This window comes from Cynocephalus volans, chromosome 5 (assembly GCF_027409185.1).
Source record: "Cynocephalus volans isolate mCynVol1 chromosome 5, mCynVol1.pri, whole genome shotgun sequence".
Taxonomy (NCBI): domain Eukaryota; kingdom Metazoa; phylum Chordata; class Mammalia; order Dermoptera; family Cynocephalidae; genus Cynocephalus; species Cynocephalus volans.
The window spans coordinates 24,306,689-24,328,945 of record NC_084464.1 but is presented as its reverse complement, the minus strand read 5'-3'; the positions used below and the strand labels follow the sequence as shown (position 1 = coordinate 24,328,945).

Genomic DNA, 22,257 nt, shown 5'->3' with positions numbered 1-22,257 from the left:
GGACAGAGGGTGGGGTGGATTTTTAAAGGGCTGTACAATGACACACTCCTTAAGCATGGCTGAGTGCCAAGGGGCAGCAGGACCTCGTAAAGTCCTCACAGTGTGGGGATGCACCAGGTCATGCAATAATCTTGAGGATCTAGAAGACCCATTTCCAATCTCTGTTGTTTAGAGCTTCACCCCACCCCAGGTGGCTTGTCCTTGAGTGAGAAACAAGAAATAAGTTAGGGAGGAACCAAATCAGAAATATTCAGGACTCATGAGTCAACAAGCCTTTTTAGTAAACACCACCCTCCATCTGCAGAAACAAATATTTTTTAATATTGCCTTAACAGCTCCTTCAGAAAGCAGAATTTATTCCTAGGGCAGTGTTTTTAAAAGGGGGATGGGGGAGAGGTTGGGTGACCTTCTTGAGATCTCCTGTGCCAAAATATTCGTGGAGGGCAAGTGAGTGAGAGCTCCATTCCACACTACTTAAATATCAAGCATTAGAGACCATTCTCGGAGCTTTTCTCTTACAAGAGGGTTTCTTTCATTCCAAGAGCTTGACCAGTTCAACAGGTAAAAGAGGCTTATTGCCTCGAAGGGAGACGTGAGAAGTGGCTTATTTCCTTCCTGTTGAAATCAGTGAATGCCATGTGCACAGACAAGACCATAGGGCTTTGGGAGGACAAAAGGCAAAATTCAGTTACCTACAAAGTTGTGGAAGACAATACAACGGAATAAAAGAAAGGATTCTCTTTTACAAGTTGCGTGAAATCTCATTTTGGAGAAGAAACTCTCACAAACGAAGCCCTGAAAGGCAATAACTGAGCACTAAATGGCATGCTAGAACATAAAGTTGACTGCAGATCATATGGGGATCTTTTTAAATGGATAGAGTTCAAGGCCTCACACCAAGCCTACTGAATCCAACTTAAATGAGAGAAGCCAAGGCATTCATAACTGCTGCTGAAGAAAAGCAGGATTTGGGAAGCATTGACTTAGGCCATAAGTGATGGGAGAGTCTAGAGACACAGGAGGGTTGGCAGGGAGGAGAGAGAGGACGGAGAGATTTTAGAGCTTTCATGAAGGAGATGGGTACTAGCTGGGGACAAGATGGGCTTTAGGTAAGCAGAATGATGCAAGAGGAATTGCATGTGTGTTTGTGTTAATGCTCTTAGCTCTCTCACGGTTCACGAACAATACCCATTTCTCAGTTAGGCTTAGTTCCACAAGGGTTGAGACTCGACCTTATGGAACCAACGAACGGGGCCTCCAAAAATGAAGTGCATCCAGATGAGTTCTGGGGGGCAGTATAGTACTGGGTTAGTGCCACACAGACTCAGGAACCAGAACGCCTGGGTTCATAGACCAAACCTACCACTCACCTGCATGTAGCTTTGTGCAAGCCATAGAACCTCTCCGAGTCTCTGTTTCGTTAAGGGTAAAATAAGAATAATACAGCCTACTTCCTAGGATTGGGACATGAGATGAATATTAAGTGAAATGTCAGGTTTGTAAATATCTAGCACAGGAACTGGCACCTGGGAGGGTTTCCACCAAGGCTGAATGAGCCAAGAGTCGGTCAGATTGAAGGAGAAAACTCTCAATACCTGGAATTTGTCTGGGGAGGTTTCTGGAGACTTGCCAGAAAATGGAAGAGTTGCTGCCAGTGATTATTTTTTGAAATAACTTTGGTACATATAGATTGTTTCCAAAAACTAGTATCAAACTAGAAATGGTAGAACATGGCTCTAGAATGGTGATTTCTTTAGGAACTAGCCTTTGTTCTTCTGGTCTGGTATGCATTCAACTTCTAGATTGTTCCTCGGTGCCTATGAAAGACTTCAGTCTGAACTAGATAAGCTTTGCCCTCCTCTAAGAGCATGTGTCAGCAGGCTTTTTCTGCAGAGTGCCAGATACCACACTGAGGGGAGCTTTGTGGGCTTTATCACCTCCATGGCAACTGCTCCACTCTGCCCCTGCAGCTCAAAAGACAACGTGTAAGAAAATGGGAATGGCTGTGTTCCAACAGAACTCAATTTATGGGCACAGAAATCTGAATTCACATCATTTTCACATCTCGTGAAATATCACTCTTCTTTTGGTTTTTTCCCAACCATTTAAAATGTAAAGGCTTTTCTTAGCTTATGGATACTAAACTGGCAACAGGCCTTGAGTTGGTTCTGAAAAGGAGCATCCTATTTCCATTTTTAATAGATGTAAACCAGACTACTGCCCTCAAACGCACGTTTTCCTCATTCCCTTCCTGGGCACCAAGCAGAACCTCAAGGTAAACATATGTTCTTTGAAGTTACCTTTATTTTCTTAGTCATCCATTCAGCGAGCAGTTAAGCACCTATAAGGGATAAGATAGGACAAGGGACACAGAGACCAACAAGACACCATCCCGTCCCTCTGGAGCACACATTGAGGCTGGGGAAACAGACATCAACAAATCATCATGACGACAGGTGGACAAGCTGAGTCCAACGGGGACACAGTAAAGGGAGGGAGGAATTCATTCTGAAAGGGCAAGTGGGCAGGGTGGGAGCTGTTGACGAGGATACACAAAAGAGTCAGTGTTAAGGCCAGGCTTGATGGCAGAGGGGTGAAGGGAGGACATTCTCAGCAGAGGGACCCGCCTGTGCAAGTCAGGAAGCTGCAAGCCTGTCAGGATTGGTGAGTCGCCCTCCACCCATCCCCCACCCCGTGTGGCTGGAGTGTGAAAGGGGGACAGCGGACGGGGGAGATGAGGCCAGAAAGGGAGGGTGGGCACAGATGACGGCCCATGCCAAAGTGTCCAGCTTCTGTTTCTTAGGGCATTAAAGTGTCACTAGAGGTTTTTAAACATGATGATAATGTCTTCAGCTCTGCGCTCTAGGAATTAAACAGGTAGCAGTGTGGGCAGGGATAGATGGGGGCAGGGAGAGATTTCAGGCAGGGAAACTAAAAAGAAAGTACTGGAATAAATCAGACGAGAGATTCAGGGGACTGCCCTGACTTACGACTCAAACTCGGGGGACCCTGTGTGAGTCACTCCGCCACTCTGAGCCAAAGCTTCATCCTCTCTTTGAGGGGCTGGGCCAGATGGTTTCTGAGGTCACTGTCTGCTGTCGCATGTTCTGGTTCTGGGACTTTACCCTTCACTCTTGGAGAGCTGCTGCGTGGGTTTCTCCCAAGCTGTGGACAGAAGTATCTCTTCCCTCTAGCATCCTCTTGATGTTTTGCTGTATTTGTGACAGTGCCCGGTGGCAGCTGGAAAATCACTGGGATGGCATTCTGTGCCGTTTCCCTTGCTCCTGCCTGCACGAGGGTCTGGGAAGACGGAGGCATTGGCAGACAAGCAGGCAGGTGGCAAGACCAACATGAGGAGATGCCCAACCAAAGAGAGTGCCTATGAGCTCGAGGGCGAGGTCTGAGCCCCAGTGTCCTGGCCTGTTTTAGAAGGGTTCCTACGGGAGAACTAGGACCGCTGCATAAATCGATTATTCTCGTATAACCCAGTTTAAACATCACTTTTACACCCAATATCTCAGGTAATAGATGGAGAAGTTGCTGTTTCTCTGTTCTTTGAGAGAATGTGTGTTTCCCCAAATGATTTTGAAGAGAACAATCTAAATGACACCAATAAAGTAACAACTATGCATGCATTATTTAAGCAGCATTCTGACGAGAGCACCGTATTTTAGATAGTAGCCTGCTGTCCTCGGTGTTGAAACAAAGGATGAAAACAGAGAAGTAGATTATTTCCTGCTCAAAATGCTCCAGTGGCTCCCTGTCACTCTCAGGAAAAACCCCAGCTTTTGACTGCCTACCTCTCAAGGTCCATCTTCTCCATCAGTCCCCTTGGACCCCAAGAGAGGTACACTGTCGCTCCTAAACACACCAACCTCATGCTCACTTTGGGCCCTTTCCATGGCTCACTTCTGGAATGTTCTTTCTCCAGATCTTTGAGTGGCTGGATTCCTCATATTATTCAGATTTCTGCTTAAATATCATCTCCTTAGAGGGCTTCCCTGACCACTCTATCTAAAATGACACACACCTCCCCATCCTTGTCTGGTTTTTTCTAGCTATGTTCCCTGCTTAATTTTTCTTCCCAGCATTTATCAGGAAATGGCACAGAATGCCATCCCAATGATTTTCCAGCTGCCACTGGGCACTGTCACAAATACAGCAAAACATCAAGAGGATGCCAAAGGGAAGAGATACTTCTGAATGAAATCATATTATACATTCATTTAATTATTGTCCTCTATTCTCACTAGACTGTAAGCTCCATGAGGGCAGGAACTTTGTCTGTCTGGGCTACTGCCGTCTCCTTCTCACCTAGAAAGGTAACTGGCACACGCTAGGTGCAAGTGACGTTCGTTAAATTAGAAAGCTGCCTATAAAAGGATGGCACACAAGTGCGGAGATTCCCCACCTTTGCCTGAGTACCTGCCACACTTGTAATATCAGTAACCATCTAATACTAATCGTACTTATAACTAATATAATAATTAAATATTAACATTATTTGTATAACATATTATAACAATAATGTTATATCATAATCCTAGGTCTAATATTAATATTAAAATAACAATAATGAGAGAAATAATAATAAGCAACCAGTTATTAAAGCCTTGTATTATGCTAAATACTATAAACTTCTATCCACATTATCTCATTTAAACCTGTGAGACTGTGGACCTCACTTACTCCAACTTGAAGCCCTTACCACTTGCCATGTCTTTGTGTGAACCCTGCCCACAAATGTCATACAGTAACTAGAGGTAAGGTAGTTAGAACAATACATAGAAATGACATGCTACCTGAATCACAGGACCACCAAAGATAGTGGTCGTTGTCATAAGACATCTGAGTTAGTGATATTAGCTTGTTTCTTAGCAATTGCTTCTTGGCTTTGTGTGAATGCCCGTATAAACTTGGGGCTGGACCAGGAGGTGGCATGCAGAGACTTCACTTAGTGCTTCTGGGTTATCGCCCAGTCCGATCCATCATCCTGTGAGTAAATTACCCTTTCAATAGAATTCTTTGCTGTACTACACGATAGTGCCTGCTTTGTTTTTTGGTTTTAAGATACCGTCTCAGTTTGGTGGGCATTTTACTTCCTGCCCACCTTCAGGGAAATCATCATTATAACCCTAGCAGGTAGGTATTATTTTCTCTGTTTTATACTTAAGGACACTAAATCAAGAAGTTAAGAAATGTGTTGAAATTTTGATACAGGTTACCCGATTCCAACAGCCTGGTGCTGTCCTTTATGCAACTAATTATACACTGACCCAAACCATCTTGAAATAGACTTTGGGTAGATTTTAACTGTCTTCTTCTACAAGATAAAAACAAGAAAGTTGGAGGTCCACTTGGTGCAGATCATGCTTTCTAGCTAGAGAACAAAATTACCAAAAAAGCTCTAGCACAGGCTTTGGGAAACTGGTTTTAAAACATTAAAATGGGATGGGATAGTGTTCACTACTCAATGGCACTCATCAAACAAAACAGAAGGAGGATTCAGCTTTCCTGCTTAGGAAGCCAAGGAATGTTATCTAGATGTCCTGGAGGCCCCAAGACTCATCTTACCGGTGGAAAGGCCTTTGAATCATTGTCCTTTCTTATCCAGGCAGACACCAAAAACCATTTCTGCAAACTAATGACTCTCCTGTAAGTCTGCAGGACTGTTAGGAAGATCTTGCAATGTTTAGAAAGAACTTACAAAATCATTCAGGCTCATTTTTGTTGTAAAGCAAAACGAGGAAAAACAAGGCCTTGTGAAGGCCACTGTCAACCTCATAATGACCACCTGGGGGTCATGTCCAGGGAATTGGTGTCACATTAAACTGTGAACTAAACTGCAAACCCTGTATCTGGAAACCACTTTTGTAAGACAGCTGTTCTTCTGTTCTTTTTCCTTAGATCATAAAAGTAGAGTTTCGACCCATCAGGAATTTGAGAGAAAAAAAATCAAACTGATTCGGATCCAACTCAGTCAGGAAAAAAAATAAGGGCTGAGTTTTTCATCCAAGTCATGTAGTCTGGCTGGAGTGCATCCCACTCGGGGACAGCTATTGTCTGGATTCTCCAAGTCTCAATCCTAAGGCCCTGGAAAATGGAATTTTTCACCTCACTGCTCTGCTCTGTCCTTCAGAAGAGTTGCTGAAGGTGACCATTTCTGTCTTCTCCTGGGTGATTCTCTTTCTCTACAGAAATCGTGAAGTGGAACCTCTATAGAAATTATGTTCTGCACTTCACTGGAGAGAGCCTGGTCTTTTTAACCAGGCTCATCAAAGACTAGGCATTTTTTGTTCCCCCAGATAATAAGTATTGGTGGGTTAATGGGTCATCTTTAGAAAAGAGGTCAGAAGGAAAAAAGTGCAGTGTTCAAAGCTGGGACTAGAAATATCAGCTATGAAGAAACACAGCACTCAGTGGATAGCAATGATATAGGACATGCCCCATCTGAGAGGTCACATTTAACCTTTACCCTCTGCAAAGCCAGTGAAGGTCCTGAATGTGTCTGATGCTCAACTCTGTGAGACCCTAGTGAGAGGCCATCCAGGGAACCCCTGGTGCCGGTGCAGGAGAGCTCCTTTACACTGACGAAGAATTGTATTCCAGCTCTGTGCAGACTGACATTGCAAAGTACTTTGAACGCTGAAAAGAACAAAAAAAGCAAACAGCCACAAAATGCGGGGGGGGGGGGGGAGACAGAGAGAGAGAGAGAGAGAGAGAGAGAGAGAGCGAGATCAGCAGGGGAGGTTAGTAAAAAGGGTCCCAGAGACAGAAAACCTTTTGTTCCCGAGTGTTTCATGTAGAGATTGCGAGGTGCACGGCTTTGAAATGAACTGGGTTTATGAAAGAGTTGCTAGGTCACAGGAAGCGCGACTGTCAGACCGCTTTGTGACTTCGGTTTCTTTAAAACTTAGGTTAATCTTAAAAAGAATTTATCCCCTTTTCCTGGTTTCCTTTCTTTCTTCCTTCCTTTCTTTCTTCGTATATGGGGGGAAACAAGGGGGGGTAGTTTTTTTATTTTCTTCGGGCGCGGTTTCCCACTTTCTGTTTTATTTTCCACCCTTGTTGATAATGTAAAAAGAAATGATCACGTTACAAGCCCTTTGTCAGGAGTTTTTCAGAAGTTAAGGAGTGGGCGGAGCATGAGTATTACCTTGCCCCACTAGCCAATGGCGGGGCGGTATGCAAATGAAGGCTGTGATCGTCTGCCTCAATCCAAACAGTGAGCTCAGAGGCTTTGGGAAAGCGCGCGGGGACTGACGAACCAGCTCTGCCCGGGGACCCCTCCTCGCTTGCGCCCGGCACTGCACTCAATGGAGGGGCGGACACTCCAGCGCTTCATGCTGTCTAACTAGTGTAGGAAAACGGCTCCATTCACCGCCGCCGAAATGAAGTACAAGGTAAGAGAGTGCCTTTTACCTAAGGCCTCCTTGGCAGCTGGAGGCTGTGTCTGCTTCCCACTGTGACAACTTCTTTGCGCGGACCTCTTCTGTGCCCGGGAGGAGTCTGAGATGGGACTGGGTCCCTGAGGTTGGTATGCCAGCAGAGAGCCAGCCTCCGAGACCCACTCCGGGTCTTCACCGTGCACCCGAGCCCGTCCGCGCTGAAAGTTGCCGGGGAAACGACGTGGTGAGAAGTCAGACTCGCCCCGCGGGTCGGAGGGTGTCTGACTTGCATCGCAGCACGCATGAGCTCCGGTCTCGGCGGCTGCCCCCGGCCTGGCCTCCACTGCCCTGGGGAGCCGTAGTAAGAGAATCGGAACTGCTGAGTCTCAGACTGGCTCTTAAGGGTTTTCAGCCTCTGCTTTTAAGCGTTTGGTCTAGGAGGCAGTTTGCCCACTTTTGGTGGGAGAAATTAAAAGCCCAGATACTATTACACAGCTGATGGAGATTTGTGACATCCTAGGTGGTGAAGGATGTAAGAATAAACGAGTATTAGACATTTCTTGAAAACACTTTCATTGGAGTTTGAATGGGCTGAGAGTATGAAGGCTCCGGCTGGCTTATTGTGCCCAGAGCTTAGTGTCATAGTCATAATACTCTGGCAGCGTTATTTTCCAATACGTTTCGCACCATTGTTTGTGTGTTTATCTTGGCAAAAAAAATTAGTTTGCTCAGCATATCCCATTTGTTTAAGTCGCCCCTATCCAAGGAGGCAAGCAGCTTCCAGGGCACACGGTACAGATGCAGATTGCAATGAGCGGGGCATGAATTTTTCTTGGATGGTGAATAGACTTGGGTCCCACTGCTTTTAAACAAAAGTGTTATTATTAAAATGAATCTTGGCAAGGTGGCTATGCTTTGGGATTGACAATTTGTATTAACCGTCTCACCTTCAGGATTGTGCTAGCTGGGAACTCTTTCCAAATTATCTAGCTCTGGCTCCTCCATTTTGATGTAAGGTTGGAAATACTTGGACTAGCTAATAGCCACTGGCTAACCTCAGTGATAAATCTTTTGTTCAAAAGCTATAACTTGTTCTAAATCTAAATGTTGGAAGTCTTTATTGTAATACATGAGTTATAGTTCTCAAAAGGTTACAACTGTGGAAGACACAGGTATCAGTTATCACTGTACTGTCAGCTTTCCAGTGTCTGCATCAGTAGGGACGCTGAGATGGAAGGACAACCCTGAAGGCTACTAATATCTGACTTCAGGTCACAGCCAGTAACAAGTCCTTCTACCTGGCAGGAAGTTCTCTTTCTTGAAATGGTTCTCCCTGTATTTCCACAGTTGCCTTATTTAGAACAGTGATAGGACTAGATATTAATGAGCCTGGACTGATTTCTCTGCCCCCCCCTTTCCCTGTTGCTGAATAAAAACTGGTTTGTGGGGGAGGGGGAAGGGAAATATGTTCATACGTTTATTACTGGGGAGTGTAAGTGCCTTTCCATTTATGACATTTATACATTTTTACCACTGAGTGCTGCGATCTAGAAAGTGACCAAGTCTAAAGTCATTTTTATTCAGTGACTTCATCATGTCTATCTTTACTCTTTGTGGAAAGAAAATATCATGGCAACTGATGCTGTGAATTGCAATTGGCATTCATGGAGAAAGCCTGCCTCTTGCTGGGTCTTACTAGTGTTGAACACCCTGCCAAATGATGTAAATGCATGATTTCTTTTAGCTTGTGGACCCCTTTACTAGCAAAAATACTGACTCTTCCTACCGAACAAATGAGTTTGACACCCTATAGTTACTGTAAAATGAACCAATACCTGAAGCAGTCCACTTTCCCTTTCTTATAAAGTCTTATAAAGTCTCTAGTTAATAATGAACAACTTTATTTCAGGAGAGTTTTGTCATTTTAAGTAGAGGAGATGATACAAAAGTAGTGGCATGATAAACTACCATGGCAATGTAGGATTGTCAGATTTAACTCTCCCAGTAACTCTATGAGGTGGATATTATTTTTATATTCCTTTTTAAATGTGGAAATTGTGGCTCAGAGAAGCTGAGTAATCTATCCAATGCCACACAGCGATAAACTGGTGAGATGGGATTCAAACTAAGGCGATCTGGCTCCAGAACTCACAACCACTATTAAGAAAAAGGGAAAGAACCAACTTTGACCTCCCTAAAATACCCTTCTGACTAGTGTTTTCTTCTCCCAGAAAGTTCAGTACTCTATTTCATCCCAAATATTCCTGCAGGATAGATTCTTATTTTTTGTTAGTAACTCCACAAAGCAATGTAAAATGCACATTTGGCAGTTATTTGTTTAATTTGAGCCACTTAGGTAGTAAAATCAGATAATTATTAGATTGTAAAATCCCGGAGTCAGGACCTATCTGTACAATCTTACATTGCTCTATGCACCATAAATTTAGCTCAGACTTAAAACTGTTCATTAAGAGATTTATAAATCAGGCCCTATAAGATTTTTGTTGTTGTTAACCAGATTATCTGGTTTGGCTGCTTTGGGGACCATAACTAGAGAACAACCAACCTCCATTCATTTTTGCACTTAATATAAACAGCTCCAGACCAGGCAGCAATGTATTTGCAATAATCACAAGAACTATGGAATGTTAGCCATTACTTTGGGTAAACTTTTTTGGTTACCACATATTTAGTCTATTTTATTTCATTTTATGTTTTTTATTTGTTCATGGGAAGGCTGCAGTCACTATTGTGTGTACTTAATGTTCCACTTCTCTTAGAAAGGATTCAGTCTGCTGTGGTTATGGGATAGTAAATTATGGGGGCTTAGTTTATTAAGAGTTTTCCACATATCTCCTTAATATACAAAGCATGTTCTAAATGGGGGATGGGATTTGCCTTGATGGCCTTGGCTTGCTGGCCCAGTGAAAGCTCCCTCCTCAGGGTCTGGAGGTGGATGCCTGTAGCTGTTTGCCAGGAGGGCGATGGAAGGGTCTCCAGGCAGCTGTGTTTAAGCCGCAGCCCAGAGGCCCTGCCCATGCTGAGCAGGCCAGGCCTGGAGCCCCGCCCACTCCAGGCCCAGGCCTGCTCCAGGTGCACAGCTGGCACTGCCAGTCTGACCTCTAATGGCTGAGCAGTTTTTGTGCCTTTGCCAAATTTCTGAACCTTTATGTGCCTACGTTAAAGTTCTAAATTATTTACCTAGTCTATCATGCAATAAATAGAATTTACAATACAATTAAGAAAACTATAGTCTGAAGTTCAGACTTGCATTCTGGTCTAATGGGGAGGTAAGGTAGGACAGGAAAAGGAGAAAATGTATGTTATAAAAAGCTATTGAGGGCAACTTCGTAAATAATTTTATTTTCTCAAGCTAATGGTAGGAGGACATGCCCCCCAAAGAGACTGCTGATGATCTCAAGGGCAAGGTCTGAGCCCCAGTGTCCTGTCCTATTTTAAGAGGGTATCCACGGGAGTAGTAGGGCTGCTGCATAAATTAATTATACTCGTATAATCGACTCTGGTCAGTATAATCATTTATAGCCTATAGAGTTCTGAATACTTTCCTTGCTTTGAAATTTTGGTTTTAAATTCTTTATTTTTCTCTAAATGATTTGTTGCCCCCAATCCAAGTTTAGGTCTCCTGCCCCTCTCCTTTTTGAATCTTATATGAGATCTATGAATTTAATAGCATTAAAAAATGCTTTGAAAAATATTAACTTAATTATGTATTTATTTATTTCGCAAACCCATTTGTGGAGCTACATGACTTACCTACACAGAGATCAAAGTCTTTACTGAACTGAAGATGTTCTGATAATACCGAATTTTGCCGGTTGCGCAGTGTATAACATACAAAGAATTCCTTAAGCATCCTTTCCTTGCCGTAATACACATCAGTCCTGTTCTCACAATTCGTCAGTGGCCTCCTATCCCCCCTCCCCTTCCACCACCAGCTCTCCCAGGCTTCAAAAGAAAAAAACCTTCCTCTCTACTTTTTAAGCCCCCTTGAAAATTCTCTTCTCCTTTTGTGCCTTTATGGCCTCTCCTGGGCTCTTATTTTTTCATTCAAACATGCTTGATGCTTCTCTAATATCAGACTTCTCTGGGGCTCATGTCTCCCATCACATGGATATGACACCCTTAATGCACATTCTGCACCCCTAACCTTTCCCTCTGCTTGGACTCTGCCGTGGGAAATTTGAGACCTCGCGTTCATTTGCCATCTCTTTGTGCCTGCTTGAGTTGAGTGGTCTCTGTCTTCCCACTAGTAAAGTCTACTCATCTTCATCTGTCCACTCTATAGAACAATCAAAAGCCTAAACCTCTGTCTCCTGGACTGTCCTATAATCCCTACTCTGTTAGCACTACCTTACTTATTAACCCCCTTCAATCAAATGACTATCTAAATGACACCTGGAACTCACGCAGGTTGCCTATTACGTTGTCCAGTTTTAAGTAAGCCCCACTGAATATGAGAGACCCATCCTTTGTTTGTGAGTACAGGCAGATTGACAGACAAGTCCTTGATTAAAATGCATGATTTAGGATCTGTTACGCCTTGAGGGGTCAGGGACTCAGTCTTATATGCTCTTGTAATCAGAGACAGGATGGGGTGTAGGCTTTGGGGAAGAGCATTTCTGTTTCTTGTGGCCTAAAGCTCTGTGATCTTGGACAAGTTAAGCTCTCCGAGCCTCAGTTTTATCTGTAAAATAGGAATAATAATAACTGCCTCCTACTTTGGTTCTAAGGCCCAAGAGAATATGTGAAGGATGTACTCACCATGGCCCCTGGCACAGACAATGCCAGCTGACCCAGCTCTCCTTGGATAGTAGGTGCTCAATAGATGTTGAAAGCACAGTGTAGACTCAAGACTTAAAGACAGGATTATGTCAAGATCCCAGTTAGTAGGTTAAGATGTTTGAGTATTGAGTATTTTACAGGCCTAGATGTGTTGTAGAAATGTAGGTCCTAAATATAGGGACCTAACAGCTTACCTGCAGGCATACCTACAGCAGAGGGCCCTGCTTGCTCATGTATCAATGACTTGGTTTCTTCATTGTTATTCAGAAGACTTGATATTCCTGAAATTACAGGACCTTGCTTATAGTGGGTATTCAACAAATATTAAATTCCGTGTTGAATTGTATAAAATATATATATAAATAGCCATTTAAAAGGGTCTTAATGCTCTATGGCATTGTGGAGAGAACATGGGTTTTATTTCAAATCCCACTTTTGGTACTTTCCAACAGTATAATCTTAGGTAAGCTACTTTAGACCTCCGTTTCCTCATTTATAAAATGGGAATAATAATACCTGTCTTATCAGATAGTGGTAAGAATATAATATATGACAACCATCAGTTTCTAGCACATAGTAGGCCATTTAATAAATGGCAGCTATTATGTTATATACATATAATATACACACACATACAAATATATAGATATGTAGATATAGAAGCATTATACAGATAAAAGTTTAAGAGGAAACATTCATCGTTATGGGTAGAATTGTTCACCCATAACAAAAATGTTAGTGGGGAAAAGAGAAAGTTGTCAATTTAAAAAACCAAAGGTGAAACCCAAGGACGATGAGTTGGGGGGTATATGAGAAGCTCAGGGTAAACTCTATCACATGTCCTATTGCAGTCATTAGATTGACGGAAATGTAAAGTAAGAGGTCTTCGTTATCCATTTTTAGATCATCTAAGGGCTACAAAGGAACCTAAACAAACTGGTTTGATGTACCAGGCACCAGAACTGTGGCACTGGTCTGAGTGACGTGTAGACTTAACTAGCAGGCCTCCTTGCCAAGACAAATGAAATGGGACCATCGGGAAGAAATGCTGTGTTTCCAACTTACAATGCCAGAGAATAGCTGAGAGTTTCCTAAGAGATAGATGATTGCAAAGAGGGTGGGCATGGAAAGGGGACAAAAAAAAAAGAAAATCCCTATTTATACTTTGTCAACAGCATCTCTTCCATCTTATTTACTTTGAACATTCCAGTCATCTCTCTGCGGTAATCCTTACGGGCTAATGAGTTCCCCGCACGGCTGGGGAATATTACAGCCTGGCTGCAAAAGGCTGTCTTCCTGAAGAATCTTCATTTTAACGTAAATGGCCTTGATGGTGACCTTTTCCACCCTCCACTGGAAAGGTGTATCTTTTAGAAGATAGTTTGGGTAAACAATGCCATCTAGGAGAATTCAAGGAAGATGGAAAGGGCACTCCAGAAAAATATGAACAGTGACATTGTGTGACAATCATTTTCATGGTTGAGGTGGGGTGAAGAGTCAGCTGATCATGGAGATACTAAAATCGTCAGTGAAATATTTTCCAGTACATATGCCTGGGCCTCACCATGTAGTACTAAGTCCCACTTTATTCTTAAAAAGCCCAGCTAGTCCCTTCCCCCCAAGGTTCTCCCCAGCCATTAATCTCAAATGATTTCTAAACAGGTGGTTTGTGATGTTTATTCAAGAGCTGGGTCCAGTGATTTGGAGGTGTTGTATTTATTTGCAAATCTTATTGGTGTTGCAAATTAGAATTCCTCTTGATATTTCTAATATGTCCAGGTGTAGTAGTCCATTTTCTGTTGTTCATAACAAAATACCTGAAACTGGATAATTTATGAGAAAATGAAATTTATTTCTTCCAGTTTTACAGGCTGGGAAGTTCAAGATCCAGGGGCCATGTTTGTTGAGGGCCTTCTTCTTGCCAGGGACCCTGCACAGAATCCTATGGCAACACAAGTTGTCACATGGCAAGAATGGCAGGAGAGCTTTCATGTGCTCTCCTTATAAAGTCTCAAGTCTACACCCATGATTGCCCATGAAACCATTAACCCAATATTCCATGAATGGATTAATCTGCTCACAAGGGTACTGTCCTAAAGATCCAGTCACCTCTAAAGGTCCCACCTTTCCAATATTATAATCAGATTTCCCACCTTCTTAACAGTGTTATAATGAAGATCAAGTTCCCAAAACTTGAATTTTGGGGCACATTCAACCCATAGCACAAACTGATAGCTATAGGATGGTACCAGAAATGTTCCCTATGTAAGATATTGATGTTAAGGTTCATCAGAAGTGAAGACTGAGCAACCGTGGTTATGTAAAAGTACAAGCATGGCAAACAACAAGAATATTTCTTTTGAAATTAATTTTAATTCCTTTCTTTACTCTTGCGGGGGGCAGGAATTATCTATTAAGCTCAATAAAAAATTACAGTAACCAAAACATATGTAAGGTTAAGATTCAAACCAGATCTCCTTTCTACTTATTAAGGTATTATGTATTTAGTCAGTATGATGCATCATTAATATTTTTCCTAATTTCTTTTCCTTAGGCAGAAATTCTGTCTATCTCTTGGTGATTATGAGTTAGCCTTAATCTCTTGATTTGTGGGAGTCAGGTTTTTACCCTTGATTCGGCACCTCACTCCCATGGGAGATGTGGCTAACTCAGAACTCATCAAGGCTTCTCTGTCCCCAAAGCTCTGCACTGTACTGACATAGAATGATCTAGGTTTCTCTGCCCACCACCAACACCCTGCTCCTCCCAAAATAACCGTAACAAGCAAAGCCAGCACACAGGCAATGACAGCAAAGTGGACTTCTAGACACTGCAGGCTTCTCAGAGTTTGGAGTTCTTGGTGTGAGGACATGTCAGTCATCTGTTGATGAGTTTTTTTGTTGTTCTCGTTACTAGCCATATGTGGTATGACTTAGAGTTTGGCAGGAAATGGGTCCTGGCCCAGCAGTACTGCTGTACTAGCACAACAGTACAGGCATAGCAAAATTCTGAAGCCCTGTTTCTCTGCAGTGCTCCCCTGAGATAGAAATTTAGTGCTATTCTCTGCTTCTCCCCACTCCGCACTCAGCACAGTGCAGTGAGCATCCCCTGATGTGGGGCTCAGTGAGGGATACAGTAGGAACACAGGTAGCCCACAGCCTCCTTCCTCTTCATTACCCCACTCGCTGCAAAGCTGGACTTTTAGACAATCTGCAGAGGTCCGGAGATCCTTGGAATATATCTTGTTTCATTATAAAGACCATCTGGCCAGTTTGAGAACACACGCATTGTCTGAGTCAATGACTCTCAACAGCACCTACCTTTGTTTCTCCCACATCCTAGATTCAACCAAGGCAAATCCATTAAAAAGAAATATACTTGCCTGCATATCCTTTGTTTCTGGTTTAAAGTATATATGTTTTCTGTGGGTATGCATCTACATTTTACAAACCAAGAAATGGGACATATGGTCTGACAATGGGAAGGATATTTGAAACTGGAGACTGTCTTGAAAAGTTCAGGGACACATGGCCACTCTATAGACAGTGAACCCAAGCTGCTCCAGAGATCAATCAACTGTCAATGACATTACCCCATCTCTCTCTGACAGCCTTTGCAGGAAACTATCAAGAGGCTTTTTAAAAGTAGATTGAAGCAAATTCTTCACATAGTGTCGTAAATAACATTTACTTGTAAATAATACAGTACTCCTTTTCTTTTTCCTTGCAGAAGTAGGCATCGTTAGAAATGAAGGCAAGCCTATTTTGGAACTGTGGACTTGTCTGGAACACCTGGGAGTGCTAAGCAGGGAGGAGGATTGTGTTTCAGTTGTTCTTGTTTTAACCTGGTATGGTAGCTCTGTGCCTCGTAGCCTCCAGCATCTGCAGCAGCCTCCTGCCTCCCTTGTTAAGATCTTAATTACAGACTCCGCTTAGCTCATTGCTGAAGGGAAAGAATTTCGTTTCTCTGAACTGTGTTTTTGGTGTGGCAGGTGGAATCATGATGAGATCATTTCTGGTTTGTTTTCTTTTCCCGGAGGAATCTTTTTTTTGAGGGGGTGGAATACAGTTCTTAAGACAGAATTTCATGAGCTCATCATAGAGCAATCATAAGAAGTGTGCTCTGGTTTTATGGAGAACCTTTCTTCTGAAGAAATCAGAGCATTTTGCATATATAATTTCATGAATCCTCATAGTATTTTTATTAAGATCATGTTTATTATCCCCATATTGCATGTGAGGAAATGGGGGCACAAAAGGCAGTAATTTCATTGTCGATAGTCTTACAGTACGAGGACTGAGACTAAATTCTCCAAATTCAGTCCAGTGCCATTCTTCTATCCGGGGTTTCTCAACCTCAGCACCATTGATATTTAGGGCCAGATAATTCTTGGTGTGGGGGACTGTCCGGTGTGTTGTAGGATGTCTAGCAGCCTTCCTGGCCTCTATGTACTAGATGCCAGTAACACACACATACACACACATACACCCCCACATTGTGACAACCAAAAAAATGTCTCCAATCCTTGTCAAATGTCCCCTGGGGGGAGAACCCCCCCCATTGAGAACCACTGATCTAATCTCTTCTACTTCCTTCTGCTTAAAAATAATGGCCTTACTGGTTTTATGTGGTAGGAGCACAAAAATACCCGCATAGAACTATTTGCCGTAATTTTTATTGCAACTTAGGTTGAGCTAAATGTAACAGGTCCTAACCAAAAAGTAACTTCCTCTTACATGCTTAGCCCCAATTTGTTCACACAAATACCACGAAATACTAAGAAGCATAGAGTCTCACCCTGTTAAATGTAAAACCATCATACCATCTGTAAGGCAATTTTAATTCTCCAAAGTCTTCCTCTGCATGTATATCTAATCACAGAACATGCATTTAGAACTGTGTCTTTAAGAAAGCTATTTGACTCTCATAAACTGGTGTACAACACGTACAGGTTAGAGCTTGTCTATACAGCTAGGCATTGAACGATTCCATTTTGAGCTTTCATCTGTCCCATTTGCTCCTGCATCTTTCCTCTCTCTGCTGGCTGAGAAGCTGCAGATTCTAAAGATTTTCCTTGAGACAGCTCAGCAACTACCGTACGGATAGTATAGGACTGTACACACCTCTCAGCCAAGTGGGTGGATCTGTTTTTTACAACTCTTTGAGGACCTCACAGATTAGGTGGATTCTAGCAAGCAGACACCAAACCCTGGTCAGGTGACATCAAAAAGAGTTCCAGCACGGGTGACATCCAGCTACATCAACTGAGTTCTGGCTGGGAGGCAGTCAAGGGTCGCCAGTATCTGTACAAGGGGTCTTTCAAAAGTTCATGGAAAGATTTGTATTATCTTTCGACTGAATTTTTCCATGAGCTTTTTGAAGTACCCTCATAGGTATTTGTATTGATGGGTTAAGATATAACCCTGGGCTGCATACTTTGGTGTAGAAAGATAAGACAGATGGGAATGTAAAAATAGAAAGATCTTTTCCTTCTTTCAAATATTTTATTAGATGTTATAACTTGTGCATTTTGCCTTTTAAGAAATGATATCATTTTTGGAAATATATCATAATATAGTGGATTGGAGTCTCCTATCCCTTTATAACTTAATTCTCATTTCTCTTCCCCAAATACCTGGATGCTAGAAGGATTTGTCTAGACAGGCAGATAGATGTGATCCAGTGCCAACACCATAATGTTGGCTGAAATCCAGACGGTTGTTTTATTATTAATAAGACCTATCTTTTGGGTGAGTGGGTGTCAGGCCTTCATCATTATATGGCTCCAGTCAGATTTATCTAGGAACAGAACTCTGAAAAGAGTTTGTGCCTGTCCCATGTTTTTGATCCTTAGCCAATATACTGTACTGAAATCTATCAAAACCAGGCAACCTGGTACAAATGCTTATAAATTCCAAGGCTTAATAACAGCAGTGCTAAATTCTAAGATGGGGAAGATTCTCAGGAAGGGCATCCTCATCCGGTGGGAGAGAGGAACCAGATGGTGGCTCTGGCTCTGCTGCTAATCTGAGATGAGACCCTCTAGGCCGTAAAACAAGGAGATGTCATTAGAATGGTACCTTCTTACTCTAAAACTCTACTCAGTTCTGGTCAAGCTGTGGGTCACTTCTGGGTCTCATACCCATAGAAACCTCGGCATTCTTCTCCTTTCTTTAAGACCCTCAGGAGTTGCCTAGGTAAATCTCAAAGACCACAGATGAATGGGAAATTAAACTCTTAACAACATGTATATTATTTATGATCATCAGTCTTGTGGGGAGAAAGTAATTTATTTTTTTTAAATACTGTCAGAAGTCAAATTCATCTTCCACCATGGGCCAAGAAATAATAAAAGTTGACTATGAGGTTGAACACGTACACACACATGTGCGTGCCTGTTTACCAACCCCCTGCAATTTTTCTTATACAAAGCAAGGGATTTGCTTTTGTTGGTGCGTGGTAAACAAATCCCAATGTGTGAATGTTTCTGTCCTGCATCAGCCTTAAACCAAGGGAGTGTAGATGGCATCCATTCAAGTGCAGGGAAGAAGAGGAGCCCAGCAGTTGAGGAAACACTTTTTAGTCTCACAGCTAAGCTATCCATATCATGTTACCAAATCTGGTCAGACAGAAATTTCTTTCTGAGATCCAAATATTCAAATTTGCAATGAGCAACAGATCTTTTCACCAGCTCTGAAGAAATAACGTCACTTTGGTGTATGAACCACCAAAATAATTCTGGGTCCCAAATGATCCCTTGTCAAATCAGAATAAGCCGGTGAGGAAGAGATGTTAAGAAGCCTAAAAGCATTATGGGCAATCACACACAGGGCACTGCCCCACAGCTCATACAGGGAGTGTTTATGGTGTTTCATGCCGTGTGAAAAACTACCTTTGGGCAGGTGTCTAAGGTTGCATTTCTTATAGCATCTCCCACTTAGAAATCCTCAAAAGAGAGTGCTATCGCTAAAGTTCACAAAGCTGGAAAATCTAAGAGGACTTGGGGAAAAGTCCCAAGATTCAGAGAGGGTCTAAGATACTCATGTAAGATTTTGGACCATCACAGGGGTTTAGAAGAATCACTTTCCAGAATATATACATCATTGGCTGAAATGCAATCCAGGTGCCAGGGGAGTCAATGGTGAGAAATGTTGGATAGTCCTCACTAGTGGTCAGAAGTATGAGTGGGATTAGTGGGAGCAGGTGCAATCCTGCTTTTGCCTTTCTGTGGACCAGTTCGGATCACCTAATGAAAAGTGTGTCAGAATGCAAGCAGAAAGTATTACTGAGGAAAAGCTCAGATCGTAGCATATCTTCTAACTCCTGTACTTGAAAACTTTGTGTCTGTGACTTAGCAAACGCAAGAGAATCCAACTCAAAAAATTCAACATTCCAGATCTTTGGTTGCAAGTACCTAGGTATAAACCACGTATTCCAAGAATCAAAATCCAGAATTGTAGATATCCATGTTTTCTGACTATGGCTGTTTTCCTTCTTTGGAGACAGCCCACATTCCCCTCTACATCCCAAAGGTGATGGCGGAAGGGAGGGAAGAAATATAGCCAAAATAGTTTAACTGTCCTCAGACAGAAGCTGACTTTTGTCAGCTTGCACAAAAGCTCACGAGCCTTTCTTTCTCTTCGCGGGTATGCCCTGAGACTGACCTTGCTGTTGTTCATCCCTCAGCTGCTTCCTTTAGGACTGATTTTCTTGACAATGGCCATTTCCTTTAGTGTGTGTGTTTCTCAGCATCTGTCCTCCGTGTGCATGTGCGCACGCAGGCATGCAAGCCCACCAGACTCCAGGGCTGCAGTTTGGGGGCGGGTTGGGTACAGGAAAGTCATGTCATTGAGAATGTGGCAGCAGGATCTCCTGTGTGATAAATATAGAATGAAGTAAAAATAATAAGAGGAAGCTGGGCCATTGATGATGCTATCAGACTTAGTGGGTGACACATTAGCCATTGTGTCTCATTTCTCTTGAAAGAACAGCGTGAATGGTCATGGAAATTACAAGTCACAGTTCTCTGTATTTGGAAAAGCAGATAGTTTCCCTGATAGTAGGAGTAGCAAGCTTTCTTGACATTCTGATTGCAATTGGGGGGAAAAAAAAGCAGGAGGAGTTGTGGGAGTGGCGGGGTAGAAGTTGTCACATGACCGGGCGCTCTCTGCATCCGCAGTTCTGGCCAGTTGCACAGGATTTTCTCTCCACTTCTCAGGCCTAGCTCAGGAACCAGGAACAACAGAACCCAAACGTTCTGGCAACGTATCTGAATGGTGCTCTGTCACCCACCTCCAGATGCAGATGGCTACACTGAAGGGAGAAGTGGCTCTTAAAGAAGCCATTGTATTCCTTCTCACTGGGATGGTCAGTTCTTGGCCTTCCTGTTTGCTTGGTAGTTGCAGACATCTATGTCATTATCCTGTTTTACTAGGGAGGGGCAGCCACTCTACTGCTTGCTGTCTCCCATATTCTCTGGCTGTGAGGCTTGAGAGACGTGGACACGCCATTTGTCCTTCTGGTTAGTTCATCTTCCCCCCTTCCATCTGAAATTTTTAACTGAATGTCTTACTGAATTCTCTAGAAAAACAATTTTGCCCTCCCTGCAGAGAATTGGAAAATCAGCGTCCAGAATCCGTTTCAATTTATCAGACATTTAGTAAGTGTGCATTTTGTTCCAGACACTGAGCTAAAGTTCCAAAATTAGACGAAAGGAGTTAGACAGCACCCCTGAACTTAAGGAGTTTGCAGTCTTGAAGGGGGCAGTACAAGAAACGGTGTGGCAGAGAAGTGGAGACAGGGTGTGGGGAGAAGGTAACCATTCTGGTCATGTGGAAGATGGGTTTTGAAGTGGGGAGAAGGTGAGTGCAGGAACACTAGTTGGGAAGCAAGTACTGTGCTCAGAAGAAGAAAGTCACAGAGGACCAGAGCTCGGAGTGGCAGCGAGGTGGAAGGCAGGACCCCGCTGGCTGGGTTTCAGGCTGTGAAGAGCCTTAGCAAGCCTCGGAGGCCCCGACCTTGGGCAGCTGTGTGTGTGCTGTTAACCGAGAGCGGGAGAGTAGGGCAAAGAGGACCTTGCCCTTGTTGAGTGAGAGATGAAGACGCCCATCAGACAACTGGAAATAAGCGACTGGAGTGCAGGAGAAATACGTGGCTGGAGCTGTGGATTTAGGTATTGTCTGTGTGTTCAGATGCCCACGGATGAGATTTCCTGTGGAGAGTGAGCACACAGAGGAGGAGGAAAGTGCAAAGGAGAGATCCCTTTGGAACACGACCGTATGGGGGATAAGGGGAAAATGGTCTGTGATGGAGAAGGAGGTTGAGCGGGCAAGAGAAGAGGGAAACCAGGAAGTGATATCACGGAAGCCAAAAGGAGAAGAGTGTCAAGAGAGCTCAGGATGGGGATCAATGCTAGAGGCTGCTACAGTTGGGGTCCCCCCAGACAGGGTTTACAACCCTAAATGCCAATTTCCAATCCTGGCTAAAGCTGCAGCTTTTGTAGCATATGTGTTCGACTTTACAACCTGGAGACAAGAGGCCTGAATTCCTGTCCCAGCTCTAAGGCCTTCTTGCTGGGTGACTTGGCAAACCTTTAACTTTTTAATACTCATTTTTCTGATTTGTCAAGACAAAGAGCTGGGCTACAATTGTTTAAAGTTCCTTCTGGCTTTCAAGTTCTGTGCCCCAACTGTGTTGGTGCTTTGCCAGCCTCTAGCTGCCAATCTCTGGAGGTCAACCATCCATTGGATCTAGATTTGCATAGCTCTCTTATCTCCGCTTGATTAGTTTCTGTGTTGATCTTCCCTACCCTGGAGATGAAATCCAAGGGGAAGTGAGAGAAAGAGTAGATCTTGTATCAACAAACTGCCTCTCGGGTTTTTCTAAGATAGTCAGATAACCCAGCTTCTGACTTCGTGTCCTCAAAAAATCACACTTTGGGGCTGAAGGAAAGGATCCCTCCACCTTCTCCTTGCCAGAAGAATTAACTCTTCATCTGCCTACGTGTGAGTTATGTGCACTTTTGAATGAGATGGTTTGTGTTCCAACTGAAGTTACTTTGTCTGTC

General features: G+C 43.1%; 1 protein-coding gene across 1 annotated transcript in view; it reads left to right on the top strand.

The window, feature by feature from the left end:
• The first annotated feature begins 7,285 nt into the window (after nt 1–7,285).
• Nucleotides 7,286–22,257, top strand: part of NEDD9 (neural precursor cell expressed, developmentally down-regulated 9) — a 44,309-nt gene continuing 29,337 nt past the window's right edge. The window contains exon 1 of the mRNA XM_063097082.1: nt 7,286–7,403. Within this exon, the coding sequence (XP_062953152.1) occupies nt 7,392–7,403 (12 nt within the window). The 5' untranslated portion in view covers nt 7,286–7,391. The remainder of the gene's footprint in view (nt 7,404–22,257) is intronic.